The sequence below is a fragment of the Pelophylax lessonae genome (assembly GCF_965119305.1).
Source record: "Pelophylax lessonae genome assembly, chromosome: 2".
Taxonomy (NCBI): domain Eukaryota; kingdom Metazoa; phylum Chordata; class Amphibia; order Anura; family Ranidae; genus Pelophylax; species Pelophylax lessonae.
The window spans coordinates 403692478-403715252 of record NC_138769.1 but is presented as its reverse complement, the minus strand read 5'-3'; the positions used below and the strand labels follow the sequence as shown (position 1 = coordinate 403715252).

The 22775-nt window shown below is 38.6% G+C and overlaps 1 protein-coding gene across 1 annotated transcript in view; it reads left to right on the top strand.

The window, feature by feature from the left end:
* The window catches only part of LOC309548130 (autism susceptibility gene 2 protein homolog), a gene marked incomplete at its 3' end in the record, with an annotated part of 1398280 nt that overhangs the window by 1331826 nt on the left and 43679 nt on the right, over positions 1-22775 (top strand). The window contains exon 6 of the mRNA XM_082248095.1: positions 5735-5794. Within this exon, the coding sequence (XP_082104221.1) occupies positions 5735-5794 (60 nt within the window). The remainder of the gene's footprint in view (positions 1-5734; positions 5795-22775) is intronic.

The window sequence follows — 22775 nt, the reverse complement described above, 5'->3', positions numbered from 1 at the left end:
ATTTATTTATTACTAGTAATAGCAGTGATCAGCGACCTATAGCAGGACTGTGATATTGTGGTGGACAAATGGGACTCCTAAATTACACTTTTTAAACCTTTTTAGGGACCAGAGAGACTAATACAGCTAAAAAAAATGCACTGTCACTGTACTAATGACACTGGCAGGGAAGGGGTTATTATTAGGGGCAATCAAAATGTTAAATGTATGCCTAAGTTGTGCTTACTAACTGTGGAGAGGTGCTTTGACTGCGGGAAGGCAAAGAAATGTGTTCCTGCTTAGCAAAAACACAGGATCAGTACCTTCCTCTCTGACAGAATGACAATCATCCTTTTTTACATAGGCAGATTGTTGTTCTGCCTCTGTACTGTCTTATCCGTGCACCAGCAGACATTAAGTCTGCGGTACCCGCTGCTGGGCTCCCGCTGTGTATAATCACAGTGGAAGAGGGTTGCCAACAGTGCGCACGCTCGCCCCAGGCCCAGAAGTGTCAGATCACATTCTAGGTATGTGATCTGGCACAGAGTGGCCTGTCCTGCTGCAGGAAATGTACATGGGGCGGTCGCTAAGTGGTTCATTTGTTGTTTTTTTTTTTTTTCGTTCATTTAAATATGAAACTATATAAGCATCCTGACAATGCAGACAACATACATCTGAAGAAGCATATCAAAGGAAAATGCTCTTGAGAGATCAGTTCATTGAATTAATTGGCTATAATTATTATGCTAAAGTGCATTTTAAACTTTTGATACATTTTTTTAAAATTGTTGGAGGTTTTTCCCTTTTCCTATACTTTTGTTTGGAAGAAGGTAAACTTGATGGGTACACAAATATACCCCGACATTAGACAGGCTTGAGGTTTGGCTTAGTTTTCAATGCCAGTAATGATATGCAAAAAACTACCAATGTCAAGCTCATAGTGCTGAAATCTAGTACTTATAAAATTACTTATAAAATTAATATACCTGCTATAATAAATGTCTTATTCTGTCTACTACATCGATTGTTCTAAAATATAGTCTTAGTGTAACACCGCTAGGTCATATTTTTTCAATTCCAGAGAGTGGAGTATTATGGACAATTGAGTCATGTGATCTCTTTACTATTGATCTCAATACTGAAATATACGCAGAAAATTAGTTGGTATCTTGCATATCATTCAAAAGTAAAGAAATGCAATATCAAGGTGCTACTTGTTTCAGAGAAGAGCCATCCCTCCATTCCTATCTACATATATTAAAACAACTTAGTTAAATAGAAATAGAAAGCACGTATTAAGATTTGGTGCCATAGTTATAACAAACACACACTTACACATATTTATATATATCATTTGAAAATGAATAAAATAATAAAATTTTAAAAATAAAAAATATATATGACACAACCCATCCCAGACTGCACTAACCTAAATTATATTTTTAACCTGTCACTCATATAGATAATCAACAATTCCATATATGGAGGGATCATTTACAATTCACTGTCCTTTAATACATTTAGAGCCCTCAGAAAAAAAAAAAGCTTACTCTAAATATTTTTGTTCAAACTTTAGTGTTCCTCTAGCTTTGTTTTGCCGAGTCAACAAATAATTAAAATAGTGTCCAAAGATGGCAGCTGACAACAAATATTTTTCTGAGCAGTACATTAAGAGCTGGTTCACACTGCCACGACCTCTAAGTCGCCTCATAAGAGGCGACTTCTAGCGCGACTTTTAGCGTGACTTCGGCGCGACTTCAGCATGGCTTGTGAATTTTTTTACGCGACTTATATGATAGACGACTTTGTACGACTTTGTATTTGGCCAATCAGAATATGATGGTTCTGGGTCATGCTCAGTCACACTAAAAAAAAGTTCTAAAAAAAAAAAAAAAAAAAAAAAAAGTTCTTAAAAATTGTCGTTTTTGATAGAGAGCCAATTATTGAAAAAATTATTGAAAAAAAAATGAGATTTCTTTGGATTTAGTGTCTGGGGGGTCTAAAAGGTGTACCTGTGAAGTTTCATCTCTGTAGAATGTCCAGAACCAGAAAAAAAGAGCATTTTTCTTATAATTTTTATTAGCACATGAATATGTCTTCTCTCCACCTGGCCGTTTTTCTTGCAGGCATTTATCGGGCATTTTTGGAGGCAAGCATGACTTTTTTTGGATTTAGTGTCTGGGGGGTCCCAAAAGTGTCCCTGTGAAGGTTCATCTCTGTAGCATGTCCAGAACCATAAAAAAAAGCATTTTTCTTATAATTATTAACACAAAGTGTGGTGGCTTCTCTACACCTTGCATTTTTTTTTGCTGGCATTTATCGGGCATTTTTTGGGCGTCTTTGGAGGCAGGCATGTCTTTTTTGGATTTAGTGTCTGGGGGGGTCTAAAAAGTGTCCCTGTGAAGTTTCATCTCTGTAGCATGTCCAGAACCAGAAAAAAAAGAGCATTTTTCTTGTAATTTTTATTAGCACAGGAATATGTCTTCTCTCCACCTGGCCGTTTTTCTTGCAGGCATTTATCGGGCATTTATGGAGGCAGGCATGACTTTTTTTGGATTTAGTGTCTGGGGGGTCCATAAAATGTCCCTGTGAAGTTTCATCTCTGTAGCATGTCCAGAACTAGAAAAAAAGCATTTTTCTTATAATTATTAATACAGCATTGTGGCGGCTTCTCTACACCTTGCATTTTTTATTGCTGGCATTTATCCGGCATTTTTTTGGCGTCTCTAGGGGCAGGCATGAATTTTTTGGATTTAGGGTCTGGGGTGTCAAAAAAGTGTACCTGTGAAGTTTCAGCTCTGTAGCATGTCCAGAACCCACACTGAACCCACTGAACCCACACTGCTGTATTAACCTCCCTGGCGGTAACCCCGAGCGTGACTCGGGGTGGATTTTTCATACCAGGATCGGTATCCCCGAGTCACGCTCGGGGTGGATGTGCAGAGAGCGCAGCGGTGTTCTCTTACCTTCTCTTGGCGATCCAGCGATGATCTCTCATTGCTGTGACCGCCAGCCGAGATCCCCGCCGCTCTCCGTCGGTCTGATGACTTCCTAGTTCCGTTCCCTGCAGCAGCAATGCTGCATGGGAGCGGAACTAGGGAGGGAAATTCAAAAAAAAAAAAAAACATTGCACAAAACACAAACACATTACACATTTTATATTATATATATTATATGCATATATATATATATGTATATATATATATATATATATATGTATATATATATGTGTGTGTGTATATACATATATATATATATATATATATATATATATAACTATATACACACATATATATATATATATATATATATATATATATATATATATATATATATAAAATTATATTATTGATTTGATTATAATTCATGCGTTATATATATATATATATATATATATATATATATATATATATATATATATATATATACACACACATATATATATATATATATAATATATAACGCATGAATTATAATCTAATCAATAATATAATTTTATTATATATATTATATATTATATAATAAAATTATATTATTGATTCGATTATAATTCACGTGTTTGTGTTTCAAATTTATCACATCTGGGATGTCTACTAGAGTCTTGTTTTGGTCAGGTTTAAGTCAGTAATTACTAAGAATTGTAGGCCTATAATACATAACGCCAAATTTCCATGAAAAGAATTGTACCGCTTTTGGTACAGAATTCCTGACAGAATCATACCGCCAGGAAGGTTAATAATTATAAGAAAAATGCTTTTTTTTTCTGGTTCTGGACATGCTATAGAGATGAAACTTCACAGGTACACTTTTTTACCTTTTTTTTTTTTTACTTTCAATACCCGCTTGATGGGAGAGAGATAAAAAGACATCAGCAGCATTTTCTTCTAGGCAGGAAACTGCAATATACCAAAAAACAACATTCTACTTTACGGTAAACTGTAACTACTTTCCATATTCTGACTATTAAAAAATCTTCCGACATAGTTTGGGACTAGAACACATGCACCTACCTTTCGATTGCCTATAAGCTCAGGAGACCAGAGCCTTTCTGACTTCAAAGTATTGTCAGATCATGAAAACCAAACATTCTTATCTAATTCAATGGCTGGCTTTATATCAACATCCTATGTTTTATTTACATTGGAACTATGGATGAAGTCTTAGTCAAGACTCAAGAGTCAATAGAATGCCCCTGCTTTGCATTTTGGCATAAGCATTCGAGTGGTCATGAATAAACAGCTATGGCAGCTGTGTAAACACATTGGGACTATGAAGTACTGCTTCAATCTAATATGTTTTATTGTAAGACTGGGTAGTAAATTAAAACAAAAATAAAAGAATGTAAGCCCCATTAAAAAAAAGCATAAAATTTTTACCCATGGAAAAGCAGGTTCTAGGATAGGTACAACAATTTTAACAACCAGAGTTTGCAATAGAATTCAGGAAATGAAAAACAAATAGTAAGAAAGGGTTTGGCAAGAGTCTTCAGTTCGGATATATTGAGGTTTTCTTATGAATTAACCGACAGAGGTCCAAAAAAAAAATACCATATAAAATAACAGCACATCACAAAGGATCTTGGTGTCCAAAAATGTGGATTTTTTACTGGGAAACAATTTTCATACCATCCAACATTTGTCCACCTTTTCAAGGATATATATGAAGGTAATGCAAATACTCTCTTCACTTGACCAGTTATTTATAGTTATTGTGAGCCACCATGAACAGGAATCATACAAACACATACATCTTGATGTATTCCTATGCTTCAGATGCAACCCCACATTGGGAAATGCAATGCATCATGGGGAGGGTCCAGCCAGCAAGTACTCATACCTCCTGCACTTCCACTGCTGAGCACAGGAAGGAAGAACTGCTGGTTGGACATAAGGACATAACAGATACCTATGCAGTATTTTATACCATATCTCTGTGATATTTCACTGGATACATACAGTATACTTTGTGAATCATTGGAATCTGGCTTCATCTGTGCAGCATAGTTATAAACATGTTTTATTGTAATTTTTTTGAATAAAGAAGAGCATTTTTTTCCAATAAGGCTCCGTTCACATCTTGGCGTTGCTATTACAGGCGTTTTTATGGGCGTTTTTTCAGGCATTTTTATGGGCATTTTTGCAGGTATTTTACAGGCGTTTTTACAGACGTTTACGCACGCAGAAGCAAATGCATACGAAAGTGGCGTCCACATATGTACATGGTGTTCAAACCACACATGTGGGGTATCGTTGTGATCATTAGAGTGAGAGCAATAATTATAACACTAGACCTCCTCTGCAAAATCTAAACAGGTAACCTGTAGAAAATGTTAAAGCATCATCTTTGGAGATTTTTAGGTACCAAAGTGTTTCGCCATTCCACAAGCATGCGTAATTTTGAAACATGACATGTTAGGTATCAATTTACTCGGTGTAACATTATCTTTCAGATTGTACAGAATAAATTGGGCTAACTTTACTGTTTTCTAATTTATTTATTTTTTTTATTTAAAAAAAGTGTATTTTTTCCAAAGAAATTGCAATTGTAAGACAGCGGCGCAAGCGGCGTGACATAAAGTATAAAGTCTCTAGGATCTCAGCTTAAAAAATATATATATAATGTTTGGGGGTGCTAAGTAATTTTCTAGCAAAAAAATACTGATTTTAACGTGTAAACAACATGTGCCAGAAATAGGCCTGCTTCGTAAGTGGTTAAAAGACGCTTTTTTTGATTTTTGTTTTTTTGTTTTTTGTAGGGTCACTTTCAGCATTGCATTAGAAATTTGGACAGTGCTAATGTTGGCAAAGGAGCAATGGTAAATACAAGAACCTTAGGGGTTGATTAACTAAAGGCAAATAGACTTTGCACTTTGGAAAGTGCAGTTGCACTCTGCAAGTGCAGTGGTTTCAGAGCTTAGTAAATTAGGTAAAGCTTCACTTTGCAAAGAATACCTATACACGTGCAAGAAAAAAAAAAAACAGCATTTTTGCTTACACATGATTGGATGATGGAAGTCAGCAGAGCTTTTTGCTCATTTACTAAGCTCTGGAGCAACTTCTCTTGCACCGTGCAGCTGCACTTTGCAAAGTGCACAGTCTATTTGCCTTTAGCAAATCAACCCCTAAGTGCCTCTATTGCCTACAGAGGTTTTCCTACATATTGGACGCTTTTTCAGGTTGATTTAAGACTGTTCTCTTTTCTTCACAAAAAACTCCTTTGCTATATTGTAGCAAGGATAAATGTGGCTGCTTGGAATGTGAAAGAGGAATCAATAGTTTTATGATGGGGGCAATGATGGGCAAAACTTGTATTTGTTGTGGTCCCTGATAAAATACCTTACTATGGTTTGTACACCATCACAATACTGAGTATCTCATTACCCAATGTTTTGAAAGGCCCTTACAGCTATAGGAGTAGAAAAAGTCAGCATAAACAGAATATATTTTTCTTCATAAGAGAAAATAAACTTCTGCCCTCTAGAAAGAGAAATAACATGTTTTTCTCTCTAGCTGGTTTCTAGAAATGAGTAGCACAATTGACAGCAAATGTAAGATAATATTCTTAATTTATTACTGCCATTATTGGCAATGTATGTCTGTAATGTAATTTCAGTGCTATTTAATTTGGCCATTTGTAAAGTGCTATTTAAAAGTGCTTTTTTATATTCTTTTTATTGGATGCAGCGATATTTGTTTTACAGCTTTCTTAATCTCACCCCAGAATAATAATAGCTCTCAGAAATGTTTACTGCAGAACTTAAAGTAACGTAATGCCAGAGCAGAAATCATTAAAATACAGCCGTTTGCTAGTATTTAACCTCACTGTTCATTGTGCAGCCACCAGATAACACAGTCCTTGTGTATATTTATGGCCTGTAACCCAAAATAACTGTTGGGCTAATATATTTTATTAGCATTTATTTAGAAAAGTCAACATTTTTTTTCTGCAGTGCTTGACAACAGGCACACTGTAATGAATGTAACAGTATTCATGAGTGAAAATAGAATAACCATTGATACAGTAAAACCATACTGGGCAAATTCAAGCCCTAAATAATTAGAATTTATTTATTTTATTTTATCTTTTCATAAATGTGAAATGGCACATGTGAACAAAGCCAAACTGTAACTTATTGCCTTTTTTTTAAATTGTACTACCATACCTTCTATAATGGTTTTTTGTTTGCTTTTAATCACCATGTAGAAGTACACCCGAGGATCATGAAATTATTATTTTTATAATTCTTATAATTTTTTTTGGCAATTACTGTAATCCATTTTGATGCAGGTACCCACCATGTTACCTAATGTCTCGTCTGGAAAACTGGGCTTATTTACAAGTGACCCTTTTCCTGATATTTTTTCCAAGACATTTTAGAGAAAACTACAATCGTTTTTGAGCCGATTTTAAGTTATCTATCTATGTTATGTTTTGTTTTGTTTTCTGAATTATTCAAGGAGACAACACAGTAATAATGGCCTGCCTTGAGGATGGTTTTGTCTGCTTGAAACTTCAGATGTAGCTGTCTGAAATGGTACTAGTCACTGCTTTGATGTGCCATGTATGTATATGTGTGTGCAGGTTTGAGGCTCTAAATTCTGTAAACAAATGGCTTTGCACAGCAAGTGGAAATAAGAAGGTGAAAAAAAGAGCAAAGGAAAATGTATAATAATATATATTATTACCAACAATGACCGATTACAGCTTTGAAACACTATTGAATTAAAACTGGCTCTGATGGATTCCCCACCGCACATTACAAGAAAATTGTGGATTACTGCCTTTAACAGTCTTCTGAAAGGCAGAATGTTGCACCAGAAGACTCTTAGGGCCATTATTTCTATGCTTTCAAAACCTAATGCTGCCAATACCAGGGCAAATTACAGGCCGATCTCTTTTTTGAATTTCAATATTAAATTACTGGCTAAGATCCTCACAATGCACTTGAAGTCCATCTTAGGATCTTTGATACAAAGAGATCAAGTCATGACGTATGAAAAAAGGTTTGGCGCTACTCATCATAAAGGGAACATTATGCTTATTACAAACAAAAGACTCCTCTATGACTCATTAAACAAAAAACACAATAGTCCATCAAAAAAAGTCCTCCAATCACTGTGCCTTAAAGTGACATATAGTTCCTCCTTCAATTTAAGTGCTCCACCACGTGTGAGAGAAGTGCTCACTCACCAACTACAAATGACCACTGAAAGGTCTTGATCTCTTTTTACAATGATCAAAAGGATTTCCTTGGATCACTCTTCAGATGGTCCCAGGGCCAAGATAGGATAAGTCCACAGCACTCAGACACTCGAATATAAACCTCTCTTATTCGAGTGTCTGAGTGCTGTGGACTTATCCTATCTTTGCCCCATGACCATCTGAAGAGTGATCCAAGGAAACCCTTCTGATTATTGTAAAAAGCGACCAAGACCTTTCAGTTGTCATTTATAGTTGGTGAGTGAGCACTTCTTTCACATGTGGTAGAGTACTTAAATTGAAGGAAGAACTATGGGGTTTATTTACTAAAGGTAAATAAACTGTGCACTTTGCAAAGTGTAGTTGCACTCTGCAAGTGCAGTTGCTCCAGAGCTTAGTAAATGAGGTAAAGCTTCACTTTGCAAATAATATCCAATCACATGCAAGGAAAATAAAAAAAACAGCATTTTTGCTTGAACATGATTGAATGGTGGAAATTGGCAGCGTCCTCCCATTTACTAAGCCCTGGAGCAACTGCTCTTTGCAAAGTGCACAATCTATTTGCCTTTAGTAAATAAACCCTATATGTCACTTTAAGGCACGGTGATTGGAGGACTTTTTATGATGGATGTTGTGTTCTTTGTTTAATGATTTATTGAGGACTGAGGAGTTTTTCATTTGTAATAAGCATATTGTTTACTTTATGAGGAGTAGCCCCAAACCTTTTCATACTTCATGTTTACAGGTGTTATTTACTCTTAAAGGGGCAGCTGCTGTTTCTTATTCACATATTCACTGATTTATTGGTGCCATTTTTATCACAGTTTTTTTTTTTATAATAAAGCGATTAAGTCAGGTTTATCCCCGCCTCTGCCAAGTGAGTGACAATATTCTTCGGGCCACTTTCCTTATAGTAGCACTATGAAGATTGCATTTTCCAGCATACTTGTTGTCATTGTACATTATAAAAGCCTTTGATTCTGTCCTCTGGCCCTATTTACACTATATTCTAAAACCAATGGTCACTACTCAATACTCTTACTCTTGGAACTCTCTGCTGCCTTTGATACTGTTGACCACCCCCTCCTTCTCAAAAAACTCAGTTTGCTCGGTCTCCGTGGCTGTGCTCTCCATTGGTTCGAATCTTACCTATCTCACCGCACCTTCAGTGTCACTTACAATTCCACTTACTCCCCTGCAACTCCTCTTACTGTTGAGGTCCCCCAAGGTTCTGTCCTAGGACCGCTACTATTCTCAATCTATATCTCCTCCCTGGGTCAGCTAATGGCCTCCCATGGCTTCCACTACCATTTCTATGCTGATGACACTCAAATCTACCTCTCTACCCCTCAGCTCACCCCATCAGTCTCCTCCCGCATCACTGATCTACTAACAGACATATCAGCCTGGATGTCTCACCACTTCCTCAAACTGAATCTATCTAAAACCGAGCTCATAATATTTCCTCCTCCACGTGCCCCTTCCCCGGAATTCTCTGTCAAGATCAATGGAACAACTATTAGTCCTTCCACACATGCCAGGGTGCTAGGGGTAACCCTGGACTCTGCACTGTCCTTTCAGACTCACATCCAATCCCTGTCCAAATCATGCCCCCTTAACCTCCGCAATATCGCTAGAATACGGCCCTTTTTAACCAATGTCACCACCAAGCTTTTAATTCACGCCCTGGTTATCTCTCGCCTCGACTATTGCAACTCCCTCCTCATTGGATTACCCTTACATAGATTATCCCCCCTTCAATCCATAATGAATGCTGCTGCAAGACTTATCCCCCTTACCAACCATTCAGTGTCCTCCACCCCTCTCTGCCAATCCCTGCACTGGCTTCCACTCACCCAACGAATAAAATTCAAAGTGCTAACAATAGTTTACAAAGCCATCCACAACTCTGCCCCCAGCTACATCACTAACCTGATCTCAAAATATCAACCAAGTCGCTCTCTTCGGTCCTCCCAAGACCTCCTGATCTCTAGCTCCCTTGTCACCTCTTCCCATGCTCGCCTCCAGGATTTCTCCAGAGCTTCTCCCATTCTTTGGAACTCTCTACCCCAATCTGTCCGACTGTTCCCTAATCTATCCATCTTTAGAAGATCCCTGAAAACCCTTCTCTTTAAAGAAGCCTACCCGGCTACTAACTAATAACACTGTTTCACTTGCTCCATCAGCTCATCCCCCACAGCTATTGCCTTTTGTATCAATTGACCCTCCCTTTTAGATTGTAAGCTCTAATGAGCAGGGCCTTCTGATTCCTTTTGTTCCAAATTGTAGTGTAACTGTAATGTCTGCCTTCATTTTGTTAAGCGCTGCGCAAACTGTTGGCGCTATATAAATCCTGTATAATAATAATATTCTGGGACATTGGAAGTTCCGTCCTTATTTCCTCAATTGGATTTCTTCCCTTCATACTTTCCCTCAAGCCTATCTTAAATATTCTGGATATACAGTAGGTCTAAGTTATTCCTTATAGCTTGGGGGACAGGACTAGGCTGCCTCTTCTCTCCCCTATTTTTTGCCCTCTCCATTGAACCCCTAGCCCAAGTAATCCATTTTTCACTAGACAGCTTTGATGTAGCGAGACACCACCACAAGCTCAGCATGTTCATCAACATCATTCTTCTTTTTATCACTTCTCCTCATGTTATCACCCTCAACCTATTGCAGATCCTTGAACAGTTTGCTGCCATCCCTGACTTGGAGGTCAATCAAACCAAATCAAAGGCCTTTACTTTAACTCTCCCCACAAGTTTTTGCCTCCCTGTCTACTGATTCCATCCTATAGTCGGCCATCCACCTAACTGCTATGTACTATTTGTTATATCTAGCCAGCTACCCCCCTCTCCCATGATAACTAAACTCACCTCTTTGATGGCATTATAGGCACCTCAGCATATATCATGGTTGGGCAAAAACATGGTGGTTTAAATGACCCTCCTTCCCAAAATCTTGTACCTTTTCCAAGTGTTTCTGGTTAACATACCCTTGCATTACCTGTGCATACTTCAACAATGTTGTTTTCAGTTTATATAATGACATGTTTGCCCAAGACTCCCTAGGCCCACCATTTTTTTTCTTAAAATATGTGGCAGTCTGCAGCTCCTCCTCTGATAAAGTATTACAATGCCACTCAGATGGCCCAACTGACCAAACCGCATGCAACAACAGAAATCCCCCTCAATGGATAAGCCTGAAAGCAACAAAGTGTGAATCACTAACTTTCTCTAGCTTGCCCCAAAAGAACATAGATATATCATGAACCCTATCACTTTACATGTCCTTACCCATTTGGACCACATTAATATCAGGTAGGTCTCCTCTCACCTTATTTTCCTATGTTATTCTTCACTCAGAGCCCCTCATTCTATCCAGCCTATAGCTCTCCTGCCCCTTTCTGCATCTGGGCTGATCTTACACTAACTAGATTGCACCAATGAGCAGGCCTTGATTGGATCCTCTCTTTCCTAGTGCTATGTCAATGCTTTAATCTTTCTAGCTCATTTTCCCACTTGTCCATTTATCAGCTTACCACGTTTGAACATATGTACAAAAATACCCCCACACCCTAAGTAAAATCTCCACCTTATGCCTTACAATGCTTTTCAAGCTCTTCCCAAGTCCCCCATCCTATGTTAGCAAGTGAGAGTCTGACCTTGGTGTCACTGTAGAACCCAAAGTTTGGACTGACATATGGCTTGTCACTAAGTCCTGCTCTGTGAACTTTGCCATGCTGAAGTCCTCTCCCACTGGTACCTGGTCCCAGCACGCGTTTCTAAATTTGTGCCAAATTATCTTTCAGAGTACTTTCAGGGCTGCAAGAAATTGAGAACACATCTACATGTCTGGTGGAAATGCCTCATAGTGCACAAGTTTTGCACAAAGGTTTTTTATTTTCTCTCCACAAATCTATTGCTACAGATCCCAATATAACTTTTCAAAAAATGTGCCCCCCCCCCCCCACAATTCAAGATTATTTTACAAATTATACATACCAGCTCCTAAACAGACAGCAGTGGCTGCCTGGAAAACCTCCACTCATAGTCCAATTTTAAGTTAAAAATCAAGTAACATGTGCCATGGTCCACAGCGAGATTGATGCTACCCTACATGACCTATTCCTCTAAAAGTATTCTATGAAAGTAAACTTTGATTCCATGATAAATGACCCATAATGGCATGCTCTTAACTTTTATCACCACCAGTAGTGATTTCAACATAAAGTAGGCCCACCAGGAACCACCCTTTGCCCTTCTTCTCCTACCCCACCACCTATCTACTTAAGTCAGGTTTATCCCCGCCTCTGCCAAGTGAGTGACAATATTCTTCGGGCCACTTTCCTTATAGTAGCACTATGAAGATTGCATTTTCCAGCATACTTGTTGTCATTGTACATTATAAAAGCCTTTGATTCTGTCCTCTGGCCCTATTTACACTATATTCTAAAACCAATGGTCACTACTCAATACTCTTACTCTTGGACCTCTCTGCTGCCTTTGATACTGTTGACCACCCCCTCCTTCTCAAAAAACTCAGTTTGCTCGGTCTCCGTGGCTGTGCTCTCCATTGGTTCGAATCTTACCTATCTCACCGCACCTTCAGTGTCACTTACAATTCCACTTACTCCCCTGCAACTCCTCTTACTGTTGAGGTCCCCCAAGGTTCTGTCCTAGGACCGCTACTATTCTCAATCTATATCTCCTCCCTGGGTCAGCTAATGGCCTCCCATGGCTTCCACTACCATTTCTATGCTGATGACACCCAAATCTACCTCTCTACCCCTCAGCTCACCCCATCAGTCTCCTCCCGCATCACTGATCTACTAACAGACATATCAGCCTGGATGTCTCACCACTTCCTCAAACTGAATCTATCTAAAACCGAGCTCATAATATTTCCTCCTCCACGTGCCCCTTCCCCGGAATTCTCTGTCAAGATCAATGGAACAACTATTAGTCCTTCCACACATGCCAGGGTGCTAGGGGTAACCCTGGACTCTGCACTGTCCTTTCAGACTCACATCCAATCCCTGTCCAAATCATGCCGCCTTAACCTCCGCAATATCGCTAGAATACGGCCCTATGCTACCCTACATGACCTATTCCTCTAAAAGTATTCTATGAAAGTAAACTTTGATTCCATGATAAATGACCCATAATGGCATGCTCTTAACTTTTATCACCACCAGTAGTGATTTCAACATAAAGTAGGCCCACCAGGAACCACCCTTTGCCCTTCTTCTCCTACCCCACCACCTATCTACTTCTCTTTCCTCACTTTTTTACCACTTCCTATGGGATACATTGTTTCCTGCATATGCCATCATTGCTGTACTCATTGGCTTATGACCTAAAGTTGTAATGTATGTTAATCTGGCCCAGAATCTATGGCCTCAGCCCACTGTATATAGTCAATACTTTAAAATGCACATTCTATCTTTCTTGATTGCTGTATGGAAAAGTTAAAAACCTGAAGAAAAAATATTTGAACATGAAAAAAAGATTATTTAAAGTTTCCATTCCCTTAATCTATTTCTCCTTGAATTTACTGTATTGGTAAGAAAATTGGCAATATTTTAGTTACCTTTATAAAAATGTAGCACTATTTTTCTGCTATATGTATTATGGTTTAATTAAACTGGTACTGTTGATTTTCAGATGACTAACAATTAATTCACACATTGTACTCTCACTCAGCATTAGTGTGTAATGTAAAGGCTAAGCATCCACTAGCATCGAAAACCTTACAACAAGTATAGCAAAAGCTGACAAGGTCTTGTAGCTTTGGGCTTATTCATATAGTCAAGGTGTTGTATTTCACACCCTGCTGAGCATGTTTTAAAATATTATATGCAAAGTGATGCTGTACACAATTAGAAACAATGCAAGCTTTACTATGCATATTTATATGCCTGACAATCTGTTAAAAGCTAGTCTTTTTTGTAAGTTAGCTATTAATGTAGAGACAAATGTTTCTTTCAATGTTACTATACAACACTGATGACAAAACATGGGAAGCTATTTTTCTGCTTCCCTATATTATTGTTGCCATTGCATGGAAACATTGAGGCAGATTCACTGAAGGAGCTGATTGACTTAATAAATTGAGTGAATAGTCACTTGAATTATCCAGTCTTATGGAAAGCAAATTTTTGTTTACTTATTTCACCTGTATATAATTGGGTATTTAAAGTGAACATAAATTTGCTTTTCACATAAATGTGTATCTGAAGTGAACATTTATTAAATTTATTTTGTAAAGGTTCTAAATGTCTTTATTAAATCAGCCTTAATGTATTTATCATCACTGAATGTCTTGTAAATTATGAGAAAAGTAACATACATGTACATGCAATGTGGACTATTGTGCAAGTGTGATTTTCATATGTATGGGCATTGAAAGATAACAAATGCTGTAGCTACAAAGATGTATGAGAGCTTATTTTGAAGTGCTTTCACATTATGTTCACAATATGTAAATACTTACTATATAGCCTAGGTGCAGGGGTCATTTAAGCATTGAGATACACCAGTAAAGAAAAAGGTTACCTGTCTAGCTCTTCAGTTTTCTTATCTAAGATTGCTGTAGGACACCAGAAGCCCACACTGGTTTAAATATCCCTGTTGCTGATAAATTTGTGTCCCATGCAGACCTGGTGTTCCTAGGTACCATCATTGTTTCTCAGAGAGTGATAAAGAGAGAGGAAGACAGGGGAAGAGGCATAGTTGCACATAAATTACCCAAGACTAAAGGATCTCTAGAAGTAAGGATATTCCTAGAATCCAACTTTATTGTATTACATAAAACTAAAATTAAAGTAAAGTAAAGCATTTCTGACTTCAGTACAGTTGCAAAATGCCCTGTTAATAATTGATTGATTTATTTTACTTTTGCCTGTAACTGACTTTTTTTAACAACCACTCTGAACAACATGATTTAATATTGGTAAATAATTATTTTCATTCATTCACAAATGTATTTGGTCTGGCCTGGTATGCATTACTGCCTAATGTTTTAGCTGGACAAATTGTTTGTCCAAGTGCACTATCTCACTAACTGATTCTGTGGGAGACAACATGTAAAATTGATCTACAGTAATTGTGGACCAAGAGGGATGAAATAAAGGGCACAATGTTGTCTAAGTGGGGCTGGGGGCAGAGAAATAGAGGAGGTAGAATGAAAACAGATTGTGGACCAGGAGAGCCTAAAGCAGTGATTGTCAACTTGCGATGTACAGGGGTCCTTAACTGTCAACAAGGGACTATACATAATATTTAATATCTGTAAGGTCACAGTACATTGTCAGACACATATAACAGGAAACAGTTGCAGAGTGCATAAAATTCTAGAGTGTGAAAAGAAAGAATAATGATGTCACTAGTTCCACTTCATTCAATTAGGGAGCACATTGTATTCACTTGAAAATAAGTTGTTCTATAAATGATGGAAGTTCTGAGCAAGTCCCCCCCCCCCAAAGATCAAGGCTATTGCTGTAGTAGCACCAACTGTCAGCTTTGTCAGTGGCCCATCAGGTATGAGATATGCAGATTCACTTTGGTCCAAAGTGGACCAGTGTTAGTATGCGATAAAGATCCTACCTTGAGTTGAGTTTTAATTACTGGAAGGGAGAGAGTAGGCAGTGGCACCTATATATTGACAAGGAATAGAGAATGCTAATCTTAAAGAACAATTGGAAGAATGGCTAGAGTAGGGTTGAAGAGGGTTGGAGGGCAAAGGGGAAGGTTGTGTCTGGAGTTAAGGCAGAGAACCAACTGACTGTTGCTTCATGGTGGAGGGGAGATGGTGAACTTCAGCTTATTATGTTCCACTGGATCAGAAGATAGGGAGGAGGAACTGATCATGGATTAGAAACAAGAGAGGGGACAAAGGAAACTATTGGTGGACCGGACAAGGGGTCAGGAATGATTTCTCACTCCTGCTAGAGGAATGAAAATTCGTATAATTTCTCTTGATGTGTCAAGTCATCAAGCAACTGTTTTTGATTAGTGGAAGGTGGTGTGCTTACAATATGCAGGATTACTGTGTATTTATGAAATATCAGGTGCCATTTATTATTATCCTTAGAGTTTAGCTGTGGCCATAGATAGGTAATTTTTTTCCTTCAACCAGTAAGTTGAACGAGAAATAAAACTAAACTGACCCCCCAGGGAATCCTCCCACTGTGTCTTTGTATTGTGACAATGAAGACACTTCCCCACCATCAGTATACATGGATCAGCACTGCAGTCTATAATTTTACAACAAGCCAGTTGTGCAGAAGACGACTAGGAGATCAACTTCTGTTCAACCACAGTGGTCATACTTGGCTCAAAATGTAGCCAGTCCCTGCTGAACCAGCCACATTTCAATCCATGTATGGCCAGCTTTTGTCTCCACTAAGGAGGTAGGGACAGTGCTATTGAGTCTGGTACACACTATTAGTTTTTTCTATTTAACCTAGCAGGTTGAATGAAAAAAATGTCAGCTTTAGTCAGAGCCGCTGTGCTAACTATCTAAAGGTAGTAGATCTTCCCTGCTGAGCTGTTGTATTCTGATGCGCCCCCCCCCCCGCCAGAACACTCCGATTGGGAGTCGGTCAGCTGCTGATTTTCCAGCGTGCTCGTCCACCAGAAGGCAGCCAAACACTGGCTTCTGTCAGACTGAGTGCCTTACACATGGGCCGAATGTCGGCGGGCTTTTATTGTACTAACTATCCAAAGTTAGTACAGCGATCTCCCTGGCTGAGCTGTTGTGTTCTAACAGGGGGCAGCCCCCACTGCCAGAACGCCCTCATTGGGAGCTGGTTGGCTGCTGGTTTTTCTATCATGCTTCTGTCGGACAAACTGCCTTACACATGGGCTGAATGTCAGCCTGTTTTTGTTGAACTGCCCGTTGTCTGCCAGCATTCGGCCCGTTTGTATGGGGCTTAAGACAACATAAAATATAATGAATAGGATTGTAGAGAATGGAGAGTACAAGAGGCCAGAGACTTTAGAATACAAAAGTGAAACTATGGGGAAAAAAATCACATAGATGAAGTAGTCTGTCTAGTATTAACACATGAGTCTTTATTTTTCTGAGTTCCCACTGTAACATGTTTTTTTATCTGTTGATCCTGCCAATAAGCTATACTTCTAGTTCCTTTGGCAGACTGTACTTTTCAGCTAATGTGGCAGTTTGAGACAAAGCACTTAATTTCTTACTGGCAAATTTTATTCATACAGTTAAAACCTTTATCCCTAAAAGAATAAAAATGAATGCTGTAACTGCTAAAAGGTGTTAGCTGGGGTTTGCATTTATTTTGTTAGTCACTTATTTAAAGTCCATCTAAATCTATTAGTCCAACTATCCTCTCTCCTGTTTCCACTGTCATCCCTTATGCCTCCCAAGAGAATTTACTTTTGTCTTTGCTGTTTATATCAACCTGATGCAAATTACAAAACTGCAATTCAATAGGTGTATTACTCTGTGAGTGCTCAAATGGTAAAAAATCCTGACAGATTCTGTACAGTTGCAGGGGAATTTAGGAAGATGATTTAAAATCATATATATTTTAAGCAGTGTGTTGTCTATACCAATGTTTGCGGTGGGTACAAGGCTGTTTCTTATCCTTATTTGGAGATATCAGACCATATATTAGTCTTTTTGGTACCTGCCTACCCACAAGTCCTAGGAAAGGAAAAGCCAGTGCTAATGACAATTAGGAGGGGACAGATGGAGCTATTGCTGTTTTGCAAGAATGCTTTGAGCGGACTGACTGGCCGTTGTTTGGGGATTCTGCAAGCAAAGGGAGCAGTATTGCTCTGTGGCATTGGCATATGTTTGCAAATGTGGGGATTGTGAAGCAACTGTCAAGATGGTCAGCCATTTTTCCAATCAGAAGCCATGGGGAAGTGGGGGCTCTAGTCAAAAGTAGGAATATTACATTTAGGACAGGTGATAAGAAAGCACACAGTGCAGCAAGGGTGGTGGGGTTAAGGGCAGGCATTTAGAAGGTAAAACAGAAGTATAGATTGGGGCTAGAGAAAACTTTTGGTAGTAACATTTTTAGAACCATGTGGTAGACCATTCAGGCAGCCACAGGTATAAAAAGACAGGCCTGCATTGAAAACTGTGAGGCTTCCTTCCCAGAAGTTCTAAATGTGTTTTATGCCAATTTTGAGTGCTTAAACAACAATGTGATTACTAAGTTGACTTACCTTCTCAAAGATATGGCTTTGGAGGGATCTGCTTAGGATGTGAGACAGTTTGTCAGGTGCCAATGGGAGGAAACCTGCATGGCCTGATAATATCCGGGCAATTCCAGTTAGCAGATGTATTTGTGATTATCTTTAATGCTGCTCTCTGGCAGGAGATTTTGTCTTCATGTCTAAACTCATCAATAATTGTTACAATTCAAAAAAATCTTCTTTTGTAAAAGTTTATCAGACTGTGGCACTCACTTCCATTGTTATGAAATGTTTTGAAAATTTGATACTTGAGCACATTAAAAAAATAAATAAATAAAATAAAAGATAAATACCTTATTTACAGCGATGCTGGGCGCTCAGTTGACCGGCCAGAGCTCTCCTCCTGGCTGACGTCAGCTGGGAATCTCAACCCCTCCCTCTGCAGTGCTCGGAGCAGGGGTGGAGAGCTCCGGCGGATCACGTGAGCACCCAGCGGCACTGAAAATAAGGTATTTATCACAATAATTTTAAATAAAGACACACACTGCACATAAAATAATTCTGTAACACAGTGGATTACAGGAATTTATTATGTTGACTTTACAAGCACTTTAATGACAAAAGAATGTCTATACCATGGTATGGGCATTACTGAGTAAACAATATGTGTAGTGGGATCCTGCCAGCATTTTAAAGCTAAATTCTGGAATGGGCTTAATCTATGAAACAGATGCAGATGAATACTACATTTATCCCTAATGACAAGATTCCCCAGCGGTGAATGGAAATGTTACAATCTTTCTTTATAGCACACAGCAGGGAGGTTTGAATCCAACCTTGCTTGTGTGCAGCTGATCAGAACTGTGAATCACCACGTGCGGTGGGCAACTGGTTATGTCTGTGGATGTGCTATGAGTAGCTGGTCGGGATTAATCTAGGTTAGTAATCACAGGAAAAACTGGTATAATCCCCAAAGTATATATATACATATACTGTATATATATATATATATATATATATATATATATATATATATATATATATTAACAGTGTTGGCCATTGTCTCTAATGCGGTAATAACATGTTATAAAGCTGCATCAATTAAATAAGTTAGGGTACCAATGCCACATATATCAGCCCACTAATGTGTGCAGTAATAATTAATGTGAATAATACTTGTAACACATGTTCATTCCTGATATGCAAAGCATAGGTCACTGTAAATTGAAGTGCTTTTAAATGTCACATTTGCACACATAGTTCATGCTGGTTGCCTCTTTATAAGCATTTCTTAGGTTTTGTGCATTTAAGGATAGACGTTTGGCATTTCACAAAGTACAAGGACAAATATTCAACTCATATTAAAATCTATGTTTCTCGCTCAGAAAGTCTCTCTACCTGCCAATCAAAGATCAGAAAAAAAAATTAGTCTTAATGAAAATAGGTTTTCCTACCTTGCATTTATTAATGTTTTCAACTGCTTTGTGTTTCTACAATGCTCAAATCATAGTTTGAAGTATATTCAGATTTTATGCTACAATTTCCTGTCTTAGTTGATATTTAAGTTGATTGTAGAATTTGATTGCTCTGAGATTCAATGCTATATCTGAGGTTAAATTTATTAAAGCTGGAGTTGTAAAATTAAAGCAGAACTTCAGCCAAAATATGTTTTGCTACTTTCATATAGTCCAGTAGGGACGATTTTTGTGTCCCTACTGGAGGTCCAGACCTTTGTCATTGGGACAAAAAGTGAGAGGAAATCTATCATTTTATAGTTGCTGCTGTAACAGAAGGGGGGGGGGGGGTCTCCCCATAGGGGCACTTGTTCCTAAGTAAATTGTTAAAGGTGGGATTTTTCCAAAATTCAGGAAATTTCCTACTTACTTTCTTTATCTGAGACAGAAAACAATAAGGAAATCGTCCTGATAGGGGCACAAACAGCAACAAAATCTGATAAAATTGAAAATTAAGGCAGACTAGAGATGATGCTTTTTTGTTGTTGTCCCCACCCCTGAAACAATTGTATTCTGACAGCAAGGAATATTCCTTGCTGCCAGAATGCAATCAGTGTTGCCAGCCATAGCTGGTGGTACCAATCAAGCGACAAAAAAATGACAGGCTGGTTGTACATTATTGAATAGAGAGATAGACCTCTGTACAACCAGCCTGCCCATGGGTGGATGGAAATTTGACCAAACCAGACAAATTTGATCTACTGCTGGCAAACCTTTGGCTGGAATACTACTTTTATTTCTAAACATCTCATTGTGCAGTTACTAACACATAAGCTAAAAGAAATCACAGGAGTCTAAGTACTGTTTAATGCTTCATGATGTAAAAGGATGTGAAGCTTTTTGCTAATCTTTCTCAATTGGTTTAATATATAAGCCTTTAACCACTTGGCCTCTGGAAGAATTACCCCCTTCATGACCAGACAATTTTTTGTTATTTTACCTGACCATTGCGCAGTCGTGTGAAGCAGTACCCAAATGTATGTCCTTTTTTGCACACAAATAGGGCTTTATTTTAGTGGCATTTTAGTTTTTGCACTATAAACAAAAAAATACAATTAGAAAAAAAACTATATTTTTTTACATTCTGCTATAAAGCATATCCAATAAAAAATTTTAAAAGTCAAATTTCTTAATCAATTTAGGCCAATATGTATTCTGCTACATATTTTTGGTAAAAAAAATCCCAATAAGCGTACATTGATTAGTTTGTGCAAAAGTTATAGTGTCTAAGAACTATGGTATTTTTTTATTTATTTGTATTTATTTCTTTTCTAATTACCAATCAACGACTTATAGCAGTACTACAATATTGTGGCGGACAATTTGGACAATAACTGACACTTTTGACACTTTTTGGGGATCAGTGACATTATTACAGTTATCAGTGCTAACAAATATGCACTATCACTGTACTAATGACACGGGCTAGGATGGGGTTAACATCAGGGGCAATAAAAGGATTAAATGTATTCCTAGACAGTGCTTGTGTACTGTGTAGGAGGTGCTTTTACTAGGGGAAGGCATGGATCCATGTTCCTGCTTTGCAGAAACACAGGATCAATGCCTTCCCTCTGGACAGAACACTGATCTGCTTTGTTTACATAGACAGATGGCCCTTCTGCCTGTGTACCGAAGGATCATTGGGTGCTGGCGGACATCAAGTCTGCGGTCCCTACTGATAAGCACATGCTGCGTTTAATCACAGTGTGAGCAGACCGCCGGCAGCACGCATGTGGGCCCCCAGACCCGTAAGTGTCAGATCACGTACTAGGTTCGTGATTGGGTGCAGCAGTGCCACCTTGCCGCCATGTAAGTAAGTTATACTGGCAGCAAGTGGTTAAAACTTTTATAGCAACAACAGATATCTGTTGATAGCAATCGTTTACACTGTTAGATAGATCTTCAAAGAAGCCTTGCTCTGAGCTGCGCTTTAAGTGAAGTATAGAGATAGAGAATCAAGCCATGAGGCATGCATTTACAAAAACAAGCCAGTTGTTGCAGCTAACCTAATAACAGGTTCTCTTTAGGGGCTGGTTCACCCCAGTGTAATTCCTGTGTAATTCAGTGCAGTGCCATTTTCAGCCCATTCATTTGGATTGCACCAAAAGTAGTGCATGCACTACTTTTCAAAAACACACTGTATCTAGTGCAGGTAAATGCACTGCATTTGGGATGTTGTTAGGAATACATTGACACCCGAGGCAGATCGCGTACCCAGTGCATTTTGAACATGGTGTGGGAAACCTACACAGAAAACGTGTTTTCTGCACCACACTCTGCCCCATATCTTTTTTGCTGCAAGTGGCATTGAACAAAGAGAATAAATAACTGAACAAATCCCCTGTCTTTACCTCCTGCATTATATGAATTTAATGAAGCTTATTGCTTTTCTGTCCCATAGATGCAGCAGGTGAGGAAGAGGATGGAAGTGAGAAAGAATTTTCCTCTTAGTTGTCACCAGAACAGGTTTCCTTGTTAGAAGATTTACCCTTAGCACTTGTTCCTAATTTCCCTTTAATTTCTGCATCATTGACAATGGTCACTAGGACAAAGAGAAAGGGTGAATCACCCAACAAGAAAAAAAAAAGCATGGCAGAAGGCCTAATCCTGCGTACCTCTAGCCAAAGCTAAATAAAAAAATTCCTTTACATACACATTTACATTCATGGAATGTGATAGAAACAATGCCTTTAACCACTTGCCGACCACCGCACGACTATATGCGGGGGCGGTCAGCCCCTCACAGGCAAAGTGACGTACCAGTACATCACTAGCCTTTGAGCCAATAGGGGGCGAGCGCGCGCCGCCGGAGGCGCAATCCCACCCCGCTCGTTCCCTAAGCAGCCCGCGCGTGTGACATCGGGTCCGCCGGTGACTCGCGATCATCGGATACAGCGGGAGA